An 18,690-nucleotide genomic window follows, 5' to 3' on the forward strand; every position below is an offset into this window, starting at 1 on the left:
AGATGTCTTTGGGGGTAAGTGGAGGTCACTCCAAACCGAAGGTGCTGGTCTCCTCCACGGCTGTCACCAGCTTCTCGTAGAGCATGGAGAAGGATGGGTAGGGCGGCAGGTCCAGCCGATTGAAACAAGTGTGCGCTCTGGAGAACATAATGGTACACGATAATGAGTACTGTAATTCCCGGCCTACAGAGCGCACCTGGTTATAAGCCTCACCCAGTACATTTGTAAAGGAAAATGCCATTTTGTACATACATGTCGCAGCTGTGTAAAAGCTGCAAGTGCCCACATTGAAACCCACATTGGAACACGAGAGATTTACAAAGACAGTATACGGAGTTTAACGCTAGCTTTTCATTCCTTAAACCCAGAGTTAACGCAAATGGTATCACCGTGCTAATGCTAATGCTAGCACTGCGCTAAGAGGGATGGTTAAAAAAAACATACCAGTAAATATCTCTCACAGACGGCAGTAACCTGCTACCGCAGCGCTAACAAGGCCGGACCAGTAAAACTCCCTTCCTTGGCACATATATTCCACTGGTCTCACTCTTACCTTTTCCACTCGAGTGCGCCCTTGCGGCTGTTAAAAAAATGCACAAATTAGCCGCATCATGGCATAAACTGCAGGGTTGAAAGAGTGTGAAAAAAGTTGCGATTTATAGGCTGGAAATTACAGTACAACACTGCATTTCATCAATAATGCCACCGTCAAACCAAAATGGCCGACATCCTGTTCGAGTTCAAGCGTGGGTACCTGAGACTTTCATGTGTCCTGTTATGATCGACATGCCCTCCAAATTTCGTGTTGATCAATGAAATTGGTGTCCAGGGCTGATTTTTTTTTTTTTTTTTTTTTTTTTTTTTTTTTACATAATTTTTTTCCTGCTAAATTTCAAATAAAAAGGCCTGAAATTCCTTCAGTTTATGCATTTTATTTGTGGATCCCATGATGAGAGCCACGTCCACGCAATTTCATGATCACGGATGAGTTTTCCTGGCTGCATTTTTTTTTTCCCCCTGGCGCCAAAATAACATCAGCCCTGAAGTTCACCTGAAATGTCTGCTTCAAACCAAAATGGCCAACTTCCTGCTAATTTTTCAGTCTTGTGTCATTGAGATTTTTTTTGTAATGGCTGTGATTTGTGTCCAGAGAAATTTGTACTTGGTGAAACTGGTGTACACAGAGCTAATTGACCCCTCCGTACAGGGCACTTAACCACGCCTCCTGAAGTGACGTCACGCCACGTGCGCTGACGTAAGACAAACAGTAAAAATGGCAAATACAATACAATACATTCTGAACTGAGACAGACTCCATCCTTCTGATTTCATTCAAATCAACGATATATTATAGATTCTAAATATAATACATTCTTAACTGAGAGAGACGCCATGCTTCTGATTTCATCCAATCATTCACACGTAGCAATGTTATGCTAGCGGAGAACGTCTCATTCATTTATACGAGACGTGTATTAAAAATCAAATTTAGGGCATATCTTCGTGCAAACACAGTCTGGTTAAGCTTCGGCAGCGAGCCAGCAAGAAATCAATATGTTTGTGCAGTCCGATCATCGCTAAATATCGCTCAACAAAGAATAAGTGTGTCAATCGTTCACACGCAGCAGTGTTATGCTAGCGAAGAACTTCGAATTCATTTATACGAGACGTGTATTAAAAATCAAATTTAGGGCATATGTTCGTGCAAACACAGTTTGGTTAAGCTTCGGTCGGGAGCCAGCAAGAAATCAATATGTTTGTGCAGTCCGATCATCGCTCAACAAAGAATAAGTGTGTCAATCGTTCACACGCAGCAGTGTTATGCTAGCGAAGAACTTCAAATTCATTTATACGAGACATGTATTGAAAATCAAATATAAGGCATTCCTCCGTGGAAACATATCTGTTCCGGTTGATTTTAAATGGATTTAGTCCACAAAGTTTGATCCATCGAAGGCATTTTTCGTACTGGGTCTTCGGTTTTGGAAAGGCTACGAATCGAACTCCACCAACTAGCCTTTCAGGATACCTGCTGTCACTATTACAAAGTCCGTGACTATACCTCTTAACCATATCTATGGTTAAAGAACCCAAATACGCGATAAAATGCTAACAAAAGCTATACTGGACCATGCAACGTTGTCTGAGGGAACAGCGGACGCCAAAAAGGGGCGTGGTTTATGCAGATCTCTGGCCTCTGATTGGTCAGTGACGCGGATTGCGCAATATCCACGGAGGGGTCAATTATTTTCCCACTGTTTAAAAAAAAAAAAAAAAAAAGGATAAGGCCAGGTATTCATTCAAAAATAATTTTAAACCAATATGTCATCTAGTTCAGTTTGTGCATGCCTCCATCATTTTTCATACCTCCTGTTATGATAAATGAGTCTGTGATCCTACCTGGGTAAGGAGGTGATCTTCCCCCACTTCTCGACACAAAACCTGCGGGGTCCGTTACTTCCGCGTAGCGAGGCGAAGCCTTCATAAGGAATACTGGATGTGCCCGTGACAAACTACAGGGAGATAATTTGAAAGGGGAAGCATCGTGGAAAAGTGACTTTTAAAAAAAAAATGATTGCCTGGTTTGGTGATAAAATGCTGCCTCAACCAGTAAAAATATAATACATGCTTTATGCCTGGATCAAATTACATACATGATAAACTTGGTCTTTCATGACTGTATTATATCAGACTACTGCCATAAAATTTTGCTGTGCCTGGGGACCAGACAGTGGCGACAGTACACAACATTTATTCCAATCACACCGTATCTGGTCTTTTACAGTCAAAGTGCTTTATCTTGGAGAGGCGGTACCAGAAAACGTATCACCGGTCAGTAGAACGTTATAAACCCGTCAACAAAGTGTCGATAACAACAATATATGGAGCCAATGTACTGTATTGTGTTGGGGATAAATGAACAATCCCAATCCTAGTGATCAATGTCGAGGTGCATTGTTGTCATTGACATGTGAGGTGTCATTGTCATCTTATACTGAAGATATCCCAAAAAAATCAAAATATGCTAGACTTTTCATTTTGGCAATGTATGGCCACATTGTTGCTCGTGGATAATGTCACACTACAAGAAATGTAGTCGTTCCCAACAAAATATTTTGTGCTCAATCTGGGTAATCGGGTATCATAATCACTAATCGAGCAAATATCACCGCTAAAATACTGTAGTCTGATCTAGGCAATAACTATCTTAATGGAATTTTTTTATTTATTTTTTCGGGTGTCAAGGTTTTCTTTTAACCAGCACAATTTTATGCAAATATTAATTTATGGTATGTTGGAAGTGCAATAATTTAGATTTTTAAGAAATTTCAGATTGGTCATGTGATTTGCAACATGATGATTAAAACAATGTACACAATTGTAATAATGTGCACTAAAACAATGAGGGGGAAAATTTGGAATTGACATTACTTATAGCATACTGAGCCACAAATATACTGGTTTGATCCACTGAGCATCAAATTGTGGTGAATGTGGCCCAAATGACATCAAAATACTGGAATAATAGTAAAAAAAAAAAAAAATTTGACCATAAGCCTTACGGCCAGATGGTGGCAGCACGGGCAGGTCCACATGCCCTACCTGCAGAAGTCGCAGCCTCTGCTCATTGTTGAACCTCTCCACAGCTGCCCAGAACCAGCGTATCACTATGTGGTTGTCATGGTAACCTAAAGGAATGGAAAGAGGGAGGGATGTGGATGATGTCGGGGCATGAGTCAGACGAATAACAAATCAGATCTAGTCCAGGTCTCCCTGTTCCTCATCTGCTAACCCGCATCCCTTCATCTTGCCTTCATGTGTTCCTGCACGTTGACTTTTGAATGATCTCGGCTGTTTAATGTTTAATGGCCATGTTGTACGCCGACGTTTCGATTAAAAGAGCCTCGCATGAAAGTGACTCATGCGCCGCTTTCCTTCCTCCTGGCAGCTCTTCAAGGGACAGCAGCTTTTCATTCCTTAAACCCAGTTATTTTTATTTCTTTGCCATTAATTTCAGAATATTAAACATGCACCAGGGACTAACACAGAAATTAAGATACTGGATTTCCTTTTTTTTCCCTGATACATTACCTCCTTATCATATTTAACAAAAACAATCATTTTATTCATTTGTTTTTAATTATCTTTTTGTGATTTTTAATTATACTCTTTTTATATTGCGTGTTTATAAAAGCACTCCACATACATTACTACACTAGTACATGAATTGTAATTTCCCTTTTTTGAGATTTAAAAATTCACTAACTGTTTTTGCAATAAAAATAAATACTGTATATTTTGTAGTTTTTATTTTGATGAATGAAATTATATTAAGATACATTATGTCTCATTTATATTAATGCCATATTTTAAAAAGTTTATTCATCCAACCATCCATTTTCCGAGCCGCTTATCCTCACAAAGGCAAAGCTCTGGATTGATCGCCAGCCAATCGCAGGGCACATAGAGACAGACAACAGTCGCACTCACAATCACACCAATGAGCAAATTTGAGTCTCCATTTAATGGACGTTTTTGGGATGTGGGAGGAAATCGGATTATGGATACATTACGTCACTACAATATCTCTAAGTTAAATTAATATATTTTTTTTGTTTGTTTATTTGTTTTTACTTCTTTTATTTCATGAGTTTTTTGTGACTTTATTTCTTTAACTTGCATTTATATCCAACAATTTCAAAGATACATTCTCTTTAAAATGATTTATCCCCCAAAAACTTTTTATTTTATTTATTTAATTTTTTTATCCATCCATCCACCCATTCTTTGAACAGGTTAGCCTTATTTTAATGTTATTTTTATTTTAAACAGTGAACATTTTTAATATAATTTGCTTCATATTTATACTATATTTTTTTAAATATCTGTATCTTATTTTGCTATTAAATTTTTTCATCTTCATTTTCAAATTTAATCTATGAAAATGTAATATTTTCCAGATTCCTTACGTAATGTATCTGATGGCTAAAAACTAAAAAGAAAGTAGAAAATTTTTATCACGGTCACTCTGTCTCCTCCAGCGTAATATATTCCTCTGTCTTCTTCCAGCATCCAACTCAATCTGACAAAGATGTCCAAACAGGGCCCTAAAAAATTGTCACGGCCATTTCCGTTCCTTTGAACTGACCTCCTCTGTACTCTGTGTTGTTCCTCCAGTCCGCCAGGTCGATCTCAGCGGTGCCAGCGATCACCAGCTCCAGCTCCCTGGCATCAAACACCGACACCAGTCGCACGTCCACCACCTTAACGGGACGCAAAGTAAAATAATATAAACTTATAAAGTAGGAATGCAGTTTGTGTAGAAATTGCATGGGACTGCTGAATAATTAAAATGGTTTGAACTAGTTGCGATGGGGAGAAATTACAGTACATAGCGCATTCACTTGATTGTTTTGTGTTTGATGAGAGGCAATTTGGAATTGTGGGAAAAGTAGAATCTTGGGGAAATGTGATTTTTGTCAAGTTTACAGTGCCGTGTACCTCATAGAAACCTCGGACCAGGCTCTCGGTCTGCTGAGCCACTCCCCTCTCGATGCGCCACTTGACCATCCGCTCAATGTACTCCTTCTTGTTCTTCTCCGACACGGGGATGCCGGCCCCCCCTGGCTTCAGCTCTCTCTCTGTGATCTGCAATATCACAGAAACACATGAATAGATTAAATGGAATGGCAAAAATGACCTTTTGGCGGATCTACAGAAGGGTTATTTTAACCTGCATAACTTTTGGTGGATTTACGGTAATTTTATTATAATATGCGCATCTTTTGAAGGATTTATGGAAATTGTTTTTAATGCAGCGTTTTGGGAATTTACAATAGTTTTATTTTAGACTGCACAATGTTACATTACTACAGAGTTACAGTAGTCATATTTCAACAAGAGGAACTTCTCAGTGACTTTACTGTAGTTTTATTTTAATTTCCACAATTTTTGTGTAATTAACAGTAGTCTTATTTTATTCCACATAAATGTTTGGGGGATTAAAGCAATTTTATTTTTACCTGCAAAACATTTTAGAATTTACAATGCTTTTGCTATTTTTTTTAATCCTGGACTGGGGTAATTTTTATCATTATTTTATTTTTACCTGTGCAACATTTGGGAGTTTTATGACAACTACAATGCATCCTACACAAGGTTTGGGGGATTTGTGGTAAATTTCATTTTTTATGGGGTGTACAGTACTTTGATTTTAACCTGTATTTGTTATCGCTTGATATTAATACGTATTTAGCCTTTGTGGTTCAAATGCGTACCTGTCCAAAGACCTCCTCGTTGACTGTAAAAGTGAGGTCAAGCATGTCCTCAATATCGTTGTCCTTCATCCATTGCAGGCTCTGGTGGAACTCCTCATCCAGGAACTCCAAGTCACTCAGATCACAAGGTCTGCATAAAGCACACAAAGAACAAACAAAAAAAGAAAATAGCATAAAAACAAAACAAAGGTTGTGCAGGTTAAAATAAGACTACTGTAAATAAATTATAATTACTTAAAAAAAAAAAAAAAACTATGCAGGACAAAATGAGACGATCATAAATTATGCAAGAATTGCACAGAATAAAATAAGACGACCAAAAAGTCCCCCAAAATTGCATGGATTTAAATGACACGACTGTAAATCCTCCAAATGTTGCAAAGGTTGTAATTAGACTGCCTTAAATCTCCTCAAATTTGCATAGGTTAAAATTGAATTACCATTAAAACCGTAGGCTACCAAAAATCCCACAGAGCTGCGCAAGTTTAAATTGAGCAACCGTAAAACCCCCGAAAGGTTGTCCAGGTTAAAATGGGATTACCTGAAATTCTGCACAAATTTTCAAAGTTAAAATATGTTTACCATACATAAAATTGCACAGGTTGTAATAACTCTCCAGCAAACCTCACAAAGATTGCTGCAGTTAAAATGAAATTGAAAAAACTTGAAAAGGGGAAAATAATACTACTGTAAATTTCCTAAATGTTGTGCAGGTTAAAATAAAACATTCGTAAAACTTGTACTGAAAAATCCTTCGTAGCTGCAAAAGTTGAATTCCATCTACTGTAAATCCCCCAAAGGTTGTGCAGGTTAAAATAAGATGAGAGTAAATTCCCAAAAAGTTTCAAAAAATAAAAAAAAGGTCACCGTAAAACCCCCAAATATTGTTCATGCTAAAATAACACTAGGTTAAAATCTCCAAATTAGAAATTGACACAAACAATTAACTAATAGATGTGGTTGCGGGATTTACATGCGTAGCAGCCCCTTGTAGAAAGGCCGAGTAAAGAAGGCATCCAGCAGGTACTGATGAACTAGAGCCAGTCCCAGAATCCGCCCGCTAAAACGAAACCTAGGTACGCGAAACACACTCGTTACAATTATTAAGCGGAATGAAAATTTTTCAAATGATCACCACCTCACCATTCGTGGTGATTATCCACAAAGGCGGACATGGGGCTGATTTGGACAGTGTACGTGTCATTGGCCGAATATTCAAACAAGCCGTAGTAAGGGTTGAAAAGTTCTCTGGACACCAGGAAGAAGAATTCTCTAGACGGCCCGCTGTAGTCCAACCTGTCCCAAAATCATATCACGATGTAATTTAGATTAATTTACATTGTGTAGAAACTCACTGATGTGTGGATTAGTTGTCATTTGTTCTCACCCGTCCTCGCCTACGAAGCTGACATAAAGTTTACTCCTCTGTAGGTCTTTGCGGGAGTAACACATGATTTGGTTGAAGGCATCCTCCAGAAGGTGGTCCCGCCGTATGATGAGCCTTGGTGCGCACACACACACACATACACAATTTAATCCTAAATCAAGTCAGAATAGTTACACTCCTGCTGTTGGCTATGTATGACATATCAAAACTAGGACTGCCATATTAAAATTACGTGAGATATATTAATGTTAATGGTAAAGGGATGTGTGTGTGGCATAACAATCTCAAGCTCCTGGACCCAAAACAATGCCTCTCAAAGTATGGCAAGTCAATATAACATGGTTCCAAGGTTCTGATTTTGACACTATAATTGAAATTAGATGTTTATATACTGTAAGCTATATGAAAATATTTTTTTTTTCTTTTCCGGCATGAAATCAGACTAAACCTTTCCTGTTCTATGTGAATTGGGATTTTCAAAACGTTTTCTATTTACTAAATGGCTAATAATGAGAGAAGTAAATTGAAACTTCCTTCAAAGTCCAAAGTATACATACATATTGTAGTATTTGGTACTGTGGCTTTTAATTTGTACGACTTGGTTCAAACACTTTGGATATCTTTACTCCAGCTTTTCACAGATGTTGGCAGGAATTTTGGCCCATTTGTACTGACAGAACTGGCATAACTGAGCCACGATTGTGAGTCGCCTTGCTTGCACATGCCCCATAGTTAGGTTTCCTGCATCACATTAATGTTATGTGAGGCATGTTGAAACTAACAATCACATACAGGTGCCTTTTTGTGTATGTGGCCTGGTATGCCATATACTAAAGTAATATAATACAATTTAAAGATTGTATTAAGAAAGTTATTGAAATTTCCATCTACTTGACTTTCCCGGGTCCCTGTCCATATCCTTTGGTCTCCAGTTTCCGATAGAAGTTCCTCAGTTTAGCCTCAAAATCCCTCTTGTAAGGCGCAGGAGCGCGGGCATTGGCTCGTTGGGTGCCTAAGATATGAAAACGGGAAAAACTTACATAGAAAGACAGTAAGGTAAAAAGTCCAAAATGTACGTATCTGTGTTGTGCTGCTATTGTCTTACCCGGGGAACTCTGAGGAGAGGAGGAGAGGCTGTAATTTGGGTGGAGTAAAGGCGGCACATACGACATCACCTCCTCTTCAAATAAGCTGTAAAGAACAAATGTCTTATGCACACGAGCCACTGCTCACCCCACCCTTTTTAGTGCAAGGTGTACTGATAGGAGAACAGCTTTCATCACCATGACAAGAAGAAGCACAGTTCGTGAGAGACGATTTATTAAACCCTTGCTCCAAAAAAACAAGTATAAGTTGCGCCGATAAAGACAATCAAATCACTAGTGGAGGCGGTTAATTAGTAGACCAGATCCGTGTACGTGGTGCATGCAGCGGACAAAACTCAGCCAAACTCAAAAAGGCTCACAGTCGCCTCGAGAGTTGCAGCAAACATTTGCCCAAATATGTGCCACTTATCTGATGTCAATGCTAATCTGTGCTAACATTGCAGGTCTGCTGAGTGTTTAGGTAAGCCTGTAACCCTAAATTTATCTGTTAACTGTGTGTGTGTGTGTGTGTGTGTGTGTGGTGTGTGTGTGTGTGTGTGTGTGTGTGTGTATTACATTTAATGTGATGCAACCTAATTCAAAACAAATAATGATGTTTGAAATTGAATTAAAATGAATTTAATTTAAAATTTTAAAATCAAAGATTTAAAATGTACATTCAGATGTTTAATTCAACCAATGTAAGTTTTTGTGAGTAATATTATGTTTAAATATTCAGGTTGTTTTACTTCAGTATTTGATTTAGTTAAACAAAAAACATTTGTAATTAAATTAAATTAGAAAAAGAATGCAAACTAATAAAATGGATCTTTAAGAATTTTACTATTTATTATTAATATAAATTGAATTTTTGAATTTTACCTTAAAATAAAATGAATTAATTATTAAATAATTTAGATTGATTTCATCTTAATTTTTACATTTTATATATATATATATATATATATATATATATATATATATATATATATATATATATATAATTTAACACATAAATATGACCTGTAGTTATTTCATTACTATTTCTATTGTAACTGTAATATTTCAAAAATAAAAATGCATAAATATTGTATATTTGAAAATGCAATCCAATTTATTAATAAATAAATTTTGTTTCAATATTTTTTGGATTATTATATTAGAGGGATTTAAATGTACTTCGAATTTATTTCATCTCAAAATTAATTGTAATTGTATTTAAAGTCATTTTTTAACTAAATCAGATTTCAAATTAAAGTTTATTTGTTACGTGTATGTGAGCCAGGCACACATTAAAAACCATGCACAGTTTGCACATGACTCACCTCAGCAGCATGACTAGGTCGGCGTCCCCTGAGAGACGTGCAAGCCCATTGGCTCCCTCACTGCGGATGAACTGCACCTTCTCCCTGAAAACCCATGAAAAGATTTGTACTTCCCACCACTTTTTTAAAGGTCAACTGCGATTGGATGATGATGGGAGGATAATGATGATTATTGTATATGGAAGGACATACTTGAGTGAGTTGTTCCTGGCGAGCTCCGGTTGTCTCTCCTGTAGTATCTCAAAGACATTGGGTTGCCTCAAAAAAGCCACAATCTTGTCGTTGTATGCTGGAGAACAACATTTAAGAAAATACTTTAGTGCAAAACATGCCAGGGGGATTGTCTTATACTACCCACGTTGTTGTGTTTTCCTTCCCACGTACCCACGGGCACCACATCGTGGTACTGGCTGGAGCGACTGGACCCGCTGAAGGTGCTAGAGGGCCTGGGCATGGCGGGCGGGTTGCTTTGCCGGGAGTCGTCGATCACCTGTGCGAAAAGGAGGGACTAAAACTTCAGGTTGCATCCAAGTTCTGACACGATGCATACAACAGGACAGGGACAAGCACGTTAACTTTGTCGTTTTTTTTTATTTTAGTGAAAGAAATTAGGTACACCTTCGACCTCTGCAATCAATGACAAATATTATTGCCATACTGAGAATCAGAGAGAAGAGCTGAGGCTCCTGTATGTTATAATCATGTCTGTCTTAGACTGCTCCCAGATGGTCAAGGTTCACACAACAGAATGAGCAGCACAAATGAAGGAAAAAGTCTTGTAAAAATAATGACATTATTTTAAATTGTATTTAATTATGCAATAACTACCATTTTAGTATAATATTGTATATTATGATAATTGGCTGTTTGTTTATATGTGTGCTATAACTGGCCAGACCAGTTCAGGGTCTACCCCGCCTCTTGCCCAAAGATAGCTGGAATAGGCTGAAGCACACCCACGATTCTAGTCAGGATAAGCGGTAAAAAAGTGGATGGATGGATAGTATAATAATATCTAAATAGTATAATATTATAGTGTGGTATTTCTTTAAAAAAAATGTTTCTTTGTGGGGGGAACTGGAACAGATTAATGGCATTTCCATTTATTACAATAGGGAAACATGATATGAGATATAGATTTTGAGATTTTTGATCATGATCAATGAACAAAGTAAACTAATCTCTCCTGGCACCATGGTATTTTTATTTTTTATTTTTGGGAAAGAAGCAAACATCAAAAGGTGTCTGTGGTCCTTGTCTGTGAACTGGACTAACACGATGCAATGGCCTCCATGTGACTACGCTGTTATTGCAGTGGCGTACAGTCTCTCACCTCGCCAGCGCTGTGGCTGCGTTGGCGGCTCAGGTGCTGGCGGTGGGCCAGCAGTCCGGTGGAGCGAGAGCTCTGAAGAGGCAGCCGTGGGTCGATGAAAGTTGTAGAGCGACAGTTGTGATCCACAAAGAACGGCTGAGGGAGTGACAACCACACACTCTTAGGGATCAGGGAGCCATCGTAGGCATTCAGTACATTCATTCGGAGCTTTTTATGAACATAAGGAGGAAACATCATTCATTTTTTTATCGGTCAAAACAGCTTCGACCCACCTTCCCAGTATGATCATGTTTCATTTCCCATCCCCTGGGAAGCTCCAGCTGCTTGTTAGAGAACATGTTGAGGAAGGTGACCAGGTCTCGATTGTGCTGGTAGCGCTCAAAGTAGTGAGCGTCTCGTCGGACCTTGCTGATCATATGCTTCAGGCAGGTGTTGCTCGTAAACATGCGGTAGGCACTCTGGAAAAGAGTGAGGGAGCCATGGTTAAAAATGTGTGATATTTTGCTTGTTAGCTTTGAAGTTTTACTTAGACGCTTCTGAATCTATTTTTACCCCATGCAGAGCTGAACTGTATAGTACAAATGATCTAAGTCTGATCATTTAATTACCATTATTAGGCCTCAACATGCCCCAAAACCCACCAATTTCTACAAATGTCTGTGTCCTGGTGAAGATGTACATATTGTAGGGTTCCTGATCTCTTCACCCCAAAACTCACTGTGCAGTGCCACCCAGATGTTATAAAAAGTTATTACATTGTAAGTGTATTCCAGGCTTTGGACTTTAGAAGGTAGGGGAATAAGATGGGCCCCAAACATCAGTTTCACAAATCTAGATGAAATTGACCCCTCCGTAGAAATTGCGTCATCCGTGTCGCTGACCAATCAGAGGCCAGAGATCTGCATAAATGTTGGCGTCCGCCATTACCTCTGACAAAGTCGCATGGTCCAGTATAGCTTTTGTCAGCGTTTTATCACGTATTTGGGTTCCTTAACAATAGATGTGGTTAAGAGGTGTAGTCACGAACTTTGTAATAGTGACGACAGGTATCCTGATAGGCTAGTTGGTGGCGTTCAATTCGTACCCTTTCCAAGACCGAGTACGAAAAATGTCTTCGATGGATGAAACTTTGTGGAAGACGGCATGATCAACTGAATCCATCTAAAATCAAACGGGACAGACATGTTTGCACGAAGGTAAGCCCTATATTTGATTTTCAATACATGTCTCATATAAATGAATTAGCAGTTCTTCGCTTGCATAACATAGCTACGTGTGAATGATTGACACACTTGATCTGTGTTGAGCGATATTTTGCGATGATCTGACTGCACGAACGTGTCTCTTTGTTGCCGGCTAGCGAGTTAAGCTAAACCGGACTAGCGAGTCCTAAAAGTCTTCGACGTGCACGAGACACCAAGACTGAAGGAAGGATGTTTGAGGACACTAAAGTAGTGATTGTCGTACTCGGTCGGGACTTACGTAGGTTCGGCACTAATTCAAGAATAATTATTGAGGGGAGCGCGTGACGTTACACAAAGAAAACGAGAGAAACAACTCGTAAATCAAGCCTCGCCTTCTTCTTTTCCTTCATACAGCGGTTCACAAACGGCTATACAGATACACATACAGCTCACAAACGGCTATACAGATACACATACAGATTCTGCACACAAGTGTGATAGGTAACACAAAAATAGGAAACTGTTAATGACGAATTCGTCTTTGGGTTATAATATATTAGGTGGCTTCGCGGTCTTCCTCTGACTCCGGAAAGATCTCGCGCAAATATCAATGGTTTCTCCGTCGATATGCATGGAAATACCATTGAAATACCCCTCACTGAAATACTTGAAGCCCTGCTGTCTGCTCTTCAATGATATTTCACTATTCGGTAAGAATGCGAGTGAAAAATCAGCTGGTAAATCGGACAATTTCGCTCTCGTCTTTTCTTCCTGCGCCGCCATTTTTGCTAATTGTTTGTCTGAGGTTAGCAAGCGTGGGGTGACGTAACTTCAGGAGGCGTGGTTAAGTGCCCTGTACGGAGGGGTCAATTGGATGGCGGTGTCCGTCAAAACAGGACGCACGGAAAAAGTCTCAGAGAAAATGGAACACGGAATCAGCCATTTTGGTGTTACACAGCCGATTGGGGCAAATTCTGGTTCTCATACTTCTCCAACAAAGAGATTTGTTTAAATGGGCTACAATGTCAGAGTAGCTAATACAATTGTTTCAGTTATTAAAATATGTATTTAAGAAATATTCTCCCTAAAATTGTGATGAGGTAAACATAGATTCCAACATTATACATTATTTTTCGATAATCCATTACTGACTTGCAAAGTCATGACTTCCAACTATATCCATGCAGAAGACTTGTAGACAAATGAGGATATGATCATATTTCACATGTTGATTGATTAAACATGATAATTAAGCAGCAGAGGACACTGACGGGGTTAGAATGCAGCACCGTAAAGAAGTCGGGACTGCACAGGAATTTGGCGCTGGGTGATTGGAGCAGCAGCGATAGACGGGAGCGACCGCTCGAGTGACTCACTGAGCTGTCGCGTCTGTATTCTATGAAAAACAAAACAAAAACGTATTACATGATGGTCATACACAGGGTGTCAATCTGTCATAGGTGTGTTCGAAAGGACCGGAAATGGAGTGGGGAATCAGTTCAGCTTCTGAATCGGGGAGCAAGTCATCTGTGGTTTCCTCTGTCCTATCGCTGTTGGTTATGGTCCTCCTGATGCTCTGGTATCTGATTGGGGGGAAACATACAGTTAACACGCACACAATGTCCAGTGTGATATATTTATTTGCTATCCCAAAAGAAAAAAACAAGGCTCTATATTCCTTATTCTTGGTCAAAATGGCCTAACCTCACTAAAAAGGAAAGAGTCAGGATTAAAACACTTCATAATACATGACTCTCTCTTTTGATTTTTGTGACAGCTGGTCAAATAAATGTTTTTAACACTCTAAACAAAAACTAAAACCAAGCAGAAACTCACATGTCCAGAAGTACTAACGTGGTGGCATCAAAAACCCCTGACCTCAAACCTATTGAGAAGCTGTGAAGTATGCTTAAAAAGAAAATGTATGGTTCAAATAGGGTACATTCGAGATGTGTTGGTCTTTAGATGAGGAAAATAATTACAAATGATGGAAAAAAGTACCAATGAAGTTGTGGCTGCTACAGGTATAAATGTATAAAAACTCATGGTGTGACCACCATAAATCCACTGACAAAGAGGCTGACATTTTAAAATTGTTAAAACAGCATTTTTAAACAAATTTTTGTGGAAGGAAAATAAAGCAGGATTAACTAGGAGTGAAAAAAGAAAACGGGGAATGGGAGTATACTTGGCGGCACAGTGGTCATCTGGAAAGCGTTGGCCTCACAGTTCTGAGGTCCCGGGTTCAATACCGGACCCGCCTATGTGGAGTTTGCATGTTCTCCCCGACCCTGCGTGCGTTTTTTTCTGGGGTCTCCAGTTTCCTCCCGCATCTCAAAAACATGCAACATTAATTGGAGACTCTAAATTGCCCCTAGGTGTGATTGATAGTGCATTTGTTTATCTTGATGTGCCCTGCGATTGGCTGACAACCATTTGAGGGCGTGCCCCACCTCCTGCCCATTGACAGCTGGGATAGGCTCCACCACTCCCGCGACCCTCCTGAGGATAAGTGGCTAAGGAAATGGATGGATAAAAAAAACCCTCTGAATTGGGTAGGATTTTTTTTTTTTTTTTTTTTTTTTAAAAACTCGAGATTAAGAGGGATTTTCTTGAAGCACTTGGGCTTTGGTGGATTTTTTTTTTTTTAATACTATTGGAAATGAGTTTGAGTGATCTTTGTGACAGTGGGAAGAAGCAGTATTTTTACACTTACTTAGGATTGGAAGGGAATGGATCAGCCTATGTGGTAGTGGGAGGGAACGTGAGTTAACATTCTCGCCCGTGTCAGTCTCTATCCTGAAATAACCCTGTGGAAAACCTGATGTCTTGCCAAATGTAGAAAAATATGTTAACACTGAACTAAACTCATAAATTGTGTGCCAGGTGTGCTGGTGTCTAAAAAAGTGATTTTCTATATAATGACAGGTTTATTTATTTATTTTAAATAATCTTTTGGTGGGAGTAACTGAAACCATGATGCCAATTGCGGTACAAACATTTGTCCAGTCTCACCTGCGGTTGAGTTGCTCCATCTGCTGAATGGAGTTGGACCGGGTCAGGCCCTGTGGTGCTGGGGGTCCGGTCGGTCGCTGCCATGTTGTGGTCCTGTTCACGTGGTCCACAAAAAAGATCCTGCCGTGACTGTCGATCCGTGCCTCCCAGTCTGAGAGGAGACCAGCAGCATCAGTGACAATACTAAAGTCACGTAAGTTACTGAGTTACGTATAGCGCAAGATAGGAGTCATCCATCTATCAATTTTCCTGTCTGCTTATTCTCAATTCCAGGGCTCATTCTTTGTTAAAAAGTTGAAGAAAAAAAACTCACACCAAGACATGGGTTTCACCAAGAAGCCAAAAAGTCAATGGACATGTTTATAATAAGATGCTAAAAAAAATCTGGGGAACTCATGCTTGAAATTAAACAGAAAGTTATCCATTTTGGTTTGAGTGAGCCTTTTTGGGTGAATTCCAGAGCTTGCTCTGTTAGCTCTGTTCGGGTAATTTGCTCAAATGAACTTCATTCAGGCAGGGATCATAGCCAGATTGTAATTCTGCTACATAAAGACTTACTCGGTGGTAGAGGCTCATCCACACGTTGATAACGGTGAATATCATGTCGTACAGATGGAAGCGACCGTACAGGATGACCGTTGACAGGTGTACCTAGGTACAGAAAAACAGACCAAGTCCATAAAATTATGATCTTGCTCAAGTATGTCTGTTGTTCCCGACATATACCATCATCGTAAGTCTGTGTGCTAATGTACTCTTAGGGTTTAGGGTTTGGTGTGACTGCAGGTTGAGATGCAAAGAAAAAGTGAACAGACCTCGCCATACCTTCCTCTCCATCTGTTTCTGTTGTAACTTGCTCAGACTCCGCAGAGCCAGTCTCCTCATGCGGCTTGGACTCATCGTCGTCCACTTCTTTGGACATACCGCCCATGGCCTGTAGACTCAGCTTCCTCATCCCAAGCCCCTCAAGCTCCAGGGCAGAGGCTCCCTCTCCTTCAGCCTCAGGACAAACATCACTTTCACAGTCTAAAGGCAAATTGGACGGCAGAGTGCCACCAATCATATCCCCCCCTGGATCGATGGCTGCATCAGCCCCTTCCTGTGCTTCCTACGTGGTCATCACAAGGGGGAAAAAAAACAGACTGTACTTAATGTCATACTCCACCAATGTTAGATGGGGAAGGTAAAAACAAAAAAATGATGGTTTAGAATTACCCACCTGTCTGGGCTAGCTGCTTTCATTTGAGTCTCTGTTGGATTTGAAATTTTACTTAAAAAAGCAAACTTTTTTTTCAGTTTCGATCATGGGTACTTTTGAATTTTTTGTTCATTGCAATAGGCATGTCCACTCAATTTCATGTTGAGTGGTGAAATTTGTTGGGGGAGATCTTAGTTGTTGTTTTTTCCCTCAAACAAAAACAATACATAACTATCCATCCATCCATTTTTTTATCCGCTTATCCTCACAAGGGTCGCGGGGAGTACTGGAACCTATTCCAGCCATGAACGGGCGGGAAGCGGGGAACACCTTGAACTGATTGCCAACCAATCGCAGAATGCTAAATATAACAATATTTCTGACAGTATTTCTATTGAGAATCCATTTTCAACAGAATTTACATTTTAATGATCCCTGGTTCACATTTTTCCATGTCATGTCAATCAATCAATGAAGATCTTAACTGGAGTTCACTTCCCCTCTGTTGTCATATGTACGGAGTTAAAGTAAAAAGTTGTCAAAAATAAATACTATATTATCGTACAGATAACACAAAGTTTTTTTTTTTTTTTTTTTACACCCCACTACTGAAGAGAACACAATGTAGAGTCTACTAAGTGGAACTACTAAATAGTGCATGTGTTAAAAAGGGAAAAATTTGAAACAACTACAGTATGAACTCACCACGGCCGTGGTCAACGTGATTGGACAACTATCTGATGATGACATTGCTGTCTGCAGGGCTGTGGCCATGGAAGAGGTGTCCACCACTGAAGAAGGCTCCTCGGATGGTCCTCTTACCACCTCGGGGGCCTCCTCACCCTGTGGCAAAATATTGTGGGAAACTGCCTCTGTGAACAGTGCTTCCTCTGCCTCGGAGAAGACCTCAGGCTCTGGAATGTCATCCTGTTCCTGACCAGTTTCCACTTCAGGGAAAACCTGGGCTCTCTCTTCAGCACAAATACCCTCTGGTTCTTTGTCCCCATGCTGCTCTGGAACCAGTTCCAGCCCAGGAGACTGCTCGTCTTCATCTGGACCCATAACGTCTGGAGGTTCCCCGTTAAGTAGTAGTGGAGAAGGCGGCATTGGGGGAATTTCTCCAAACCCGGTCCTCTCCTCATCCTCGTCAGAGTCGATGTGCAACATGGCGCTGAGCCTCGTGTGTGTGGGGAAGCTGGAGCGCAGTTTCGGCGAGGCTGCACCCAAAGGTCTTTCCCCGGGACCCTTGGGAGCTTCGATGGCATCAAGGCCCTCACTGAGGGACCTCTGGAGCAACTCATGGCCCTCCAAAAACCGTGCCCCAGTTCCAATAAGTATCAGTTCCTTTTCTGGGTAGGCCGCTGCCCCGCCTTCCCATATGCCTTGAGAACTCTGCGATCCAGTGGGGGAGGGCCCTGCGGAAACAATTCCTGGAAGGTGATGAGGAAGGTCTTCGTCGTCCGAAGGCGTCCCTGGAGCTCCATTGAACGTGGAAAGGCTAATGATGGAGTCTGGAGACGCACCTGGGCAGAAGTAAAATGTTAAGTAAGCTTCTTAGATTACCATTTATATTAGCGGATCCGATCCTGAGCTATTTGCTGAAAAATCCACCTGAATTGAATTGTATTGTACAGTCTATTAATAGATTAAACCACAAACTATAACCACAAACCACTTTAATATACTACCTTTAAACATAAATGGCTTAGAAATTAGCTCGTCGAAAAAAAAAATGCATCTTGAAAAGCACGTGTACTTACGCATGCAGCAAAAACTTTCTGTCACTTCCATTAGTAAGCTAGGATGAATTTACTTTAGTTCCTCCCTGACATACAAAGATTTCAGCCTTTTAATCGAGTGATCATGTTGACATACTTCCATGACC

The 18,690-nt window shown here is 40.0% G+C and overlaps 2 protein-coding genes across 7 annotated transcripts in view; one reads left to right on the forward strand and one right to left on the reverse strand.

Annotated features, from left to right (window-relative positions):
• On the reverse strand, positions 1–16,785 carry LOC133512066 (E3 ubiquitin-protein ligase HECW2-like). Its single transcript, XM_061841324.1, has 20 exons — positions 16,433–16,785; positions 16,166–16,258; positions 15,608–15,758; positions 14,069–14,175; positions 13,864–13,988; positions 11,681–11,866; positions 11,409–11,543; positions 10,460–10,583; positions 10,268–10,364; positions 10,076–10,159; positions 8,557–8,856; positions 7,666–7,779; positions 7,422–7,574; positions 7,252–7,350; positions 6,279–6,408; positions 5,503–5,649; positions 5,150–5,264; positions 3,604–3,689; positions 2,401–2,513; positions 1–137 (listed from the first exon to the last, which is right to left on the reverse strand). Exons 1-20 carry the CDS (start codon positions 16,668–16,670, stop codon positions 26–28), a joined length of 2,709 nt encoding a protein of 902 aa, XP_061697308.1. The 5' UTR covers positions 16,671–16,785; the 3' UTR covers positions 1–25.
• A 1,184-nt stretch (positions 16,786–17,969) lies between these two features.
• Positions 17,970–18,690, forward strand: part of LOC133512064 (lactase/phlorizin hydrolase-like) — a 53,077-nt gene continuing 52,356 nt past the window's right edge. For 5 of the 6 annotated variants that reach the window (XR_009798097.1, XM_061841316.1, XM_061841315.1 and 2 more), the window contains exon 1: positions 17,970–18,345. Coding sequence is in view for 5 of the 6 variants with exons in the window: in XM_061841316.1 (XP_061697300.1) it covers positions 18,105–18,345 (241 nt within the window). In the remaining variant the exon portion in view is untranslated. Of the gene's footprint in view, positions 18,351–18,690 lie in introns of all 6 variants that reach the window. The other variant, XM_061841317.1, reaches the window with a different exon arrangement.

This window comes from Syngnathoides biaculeatus, chromosome 14, assembly GCF_019802595.1.
Source record: "Syngnathoides biaculeatus isolate LvHL_M chromosome 14, ASM1980259v1, whole genome shotgun sequence".
Classification (NCBI taxonomy): Eukaryota; Metazoa; Chordata; class Actinopteri; order Syngnathiformes; family Syngnathidae; genus Syngnathoides; species Syngnathoides biaculeatus.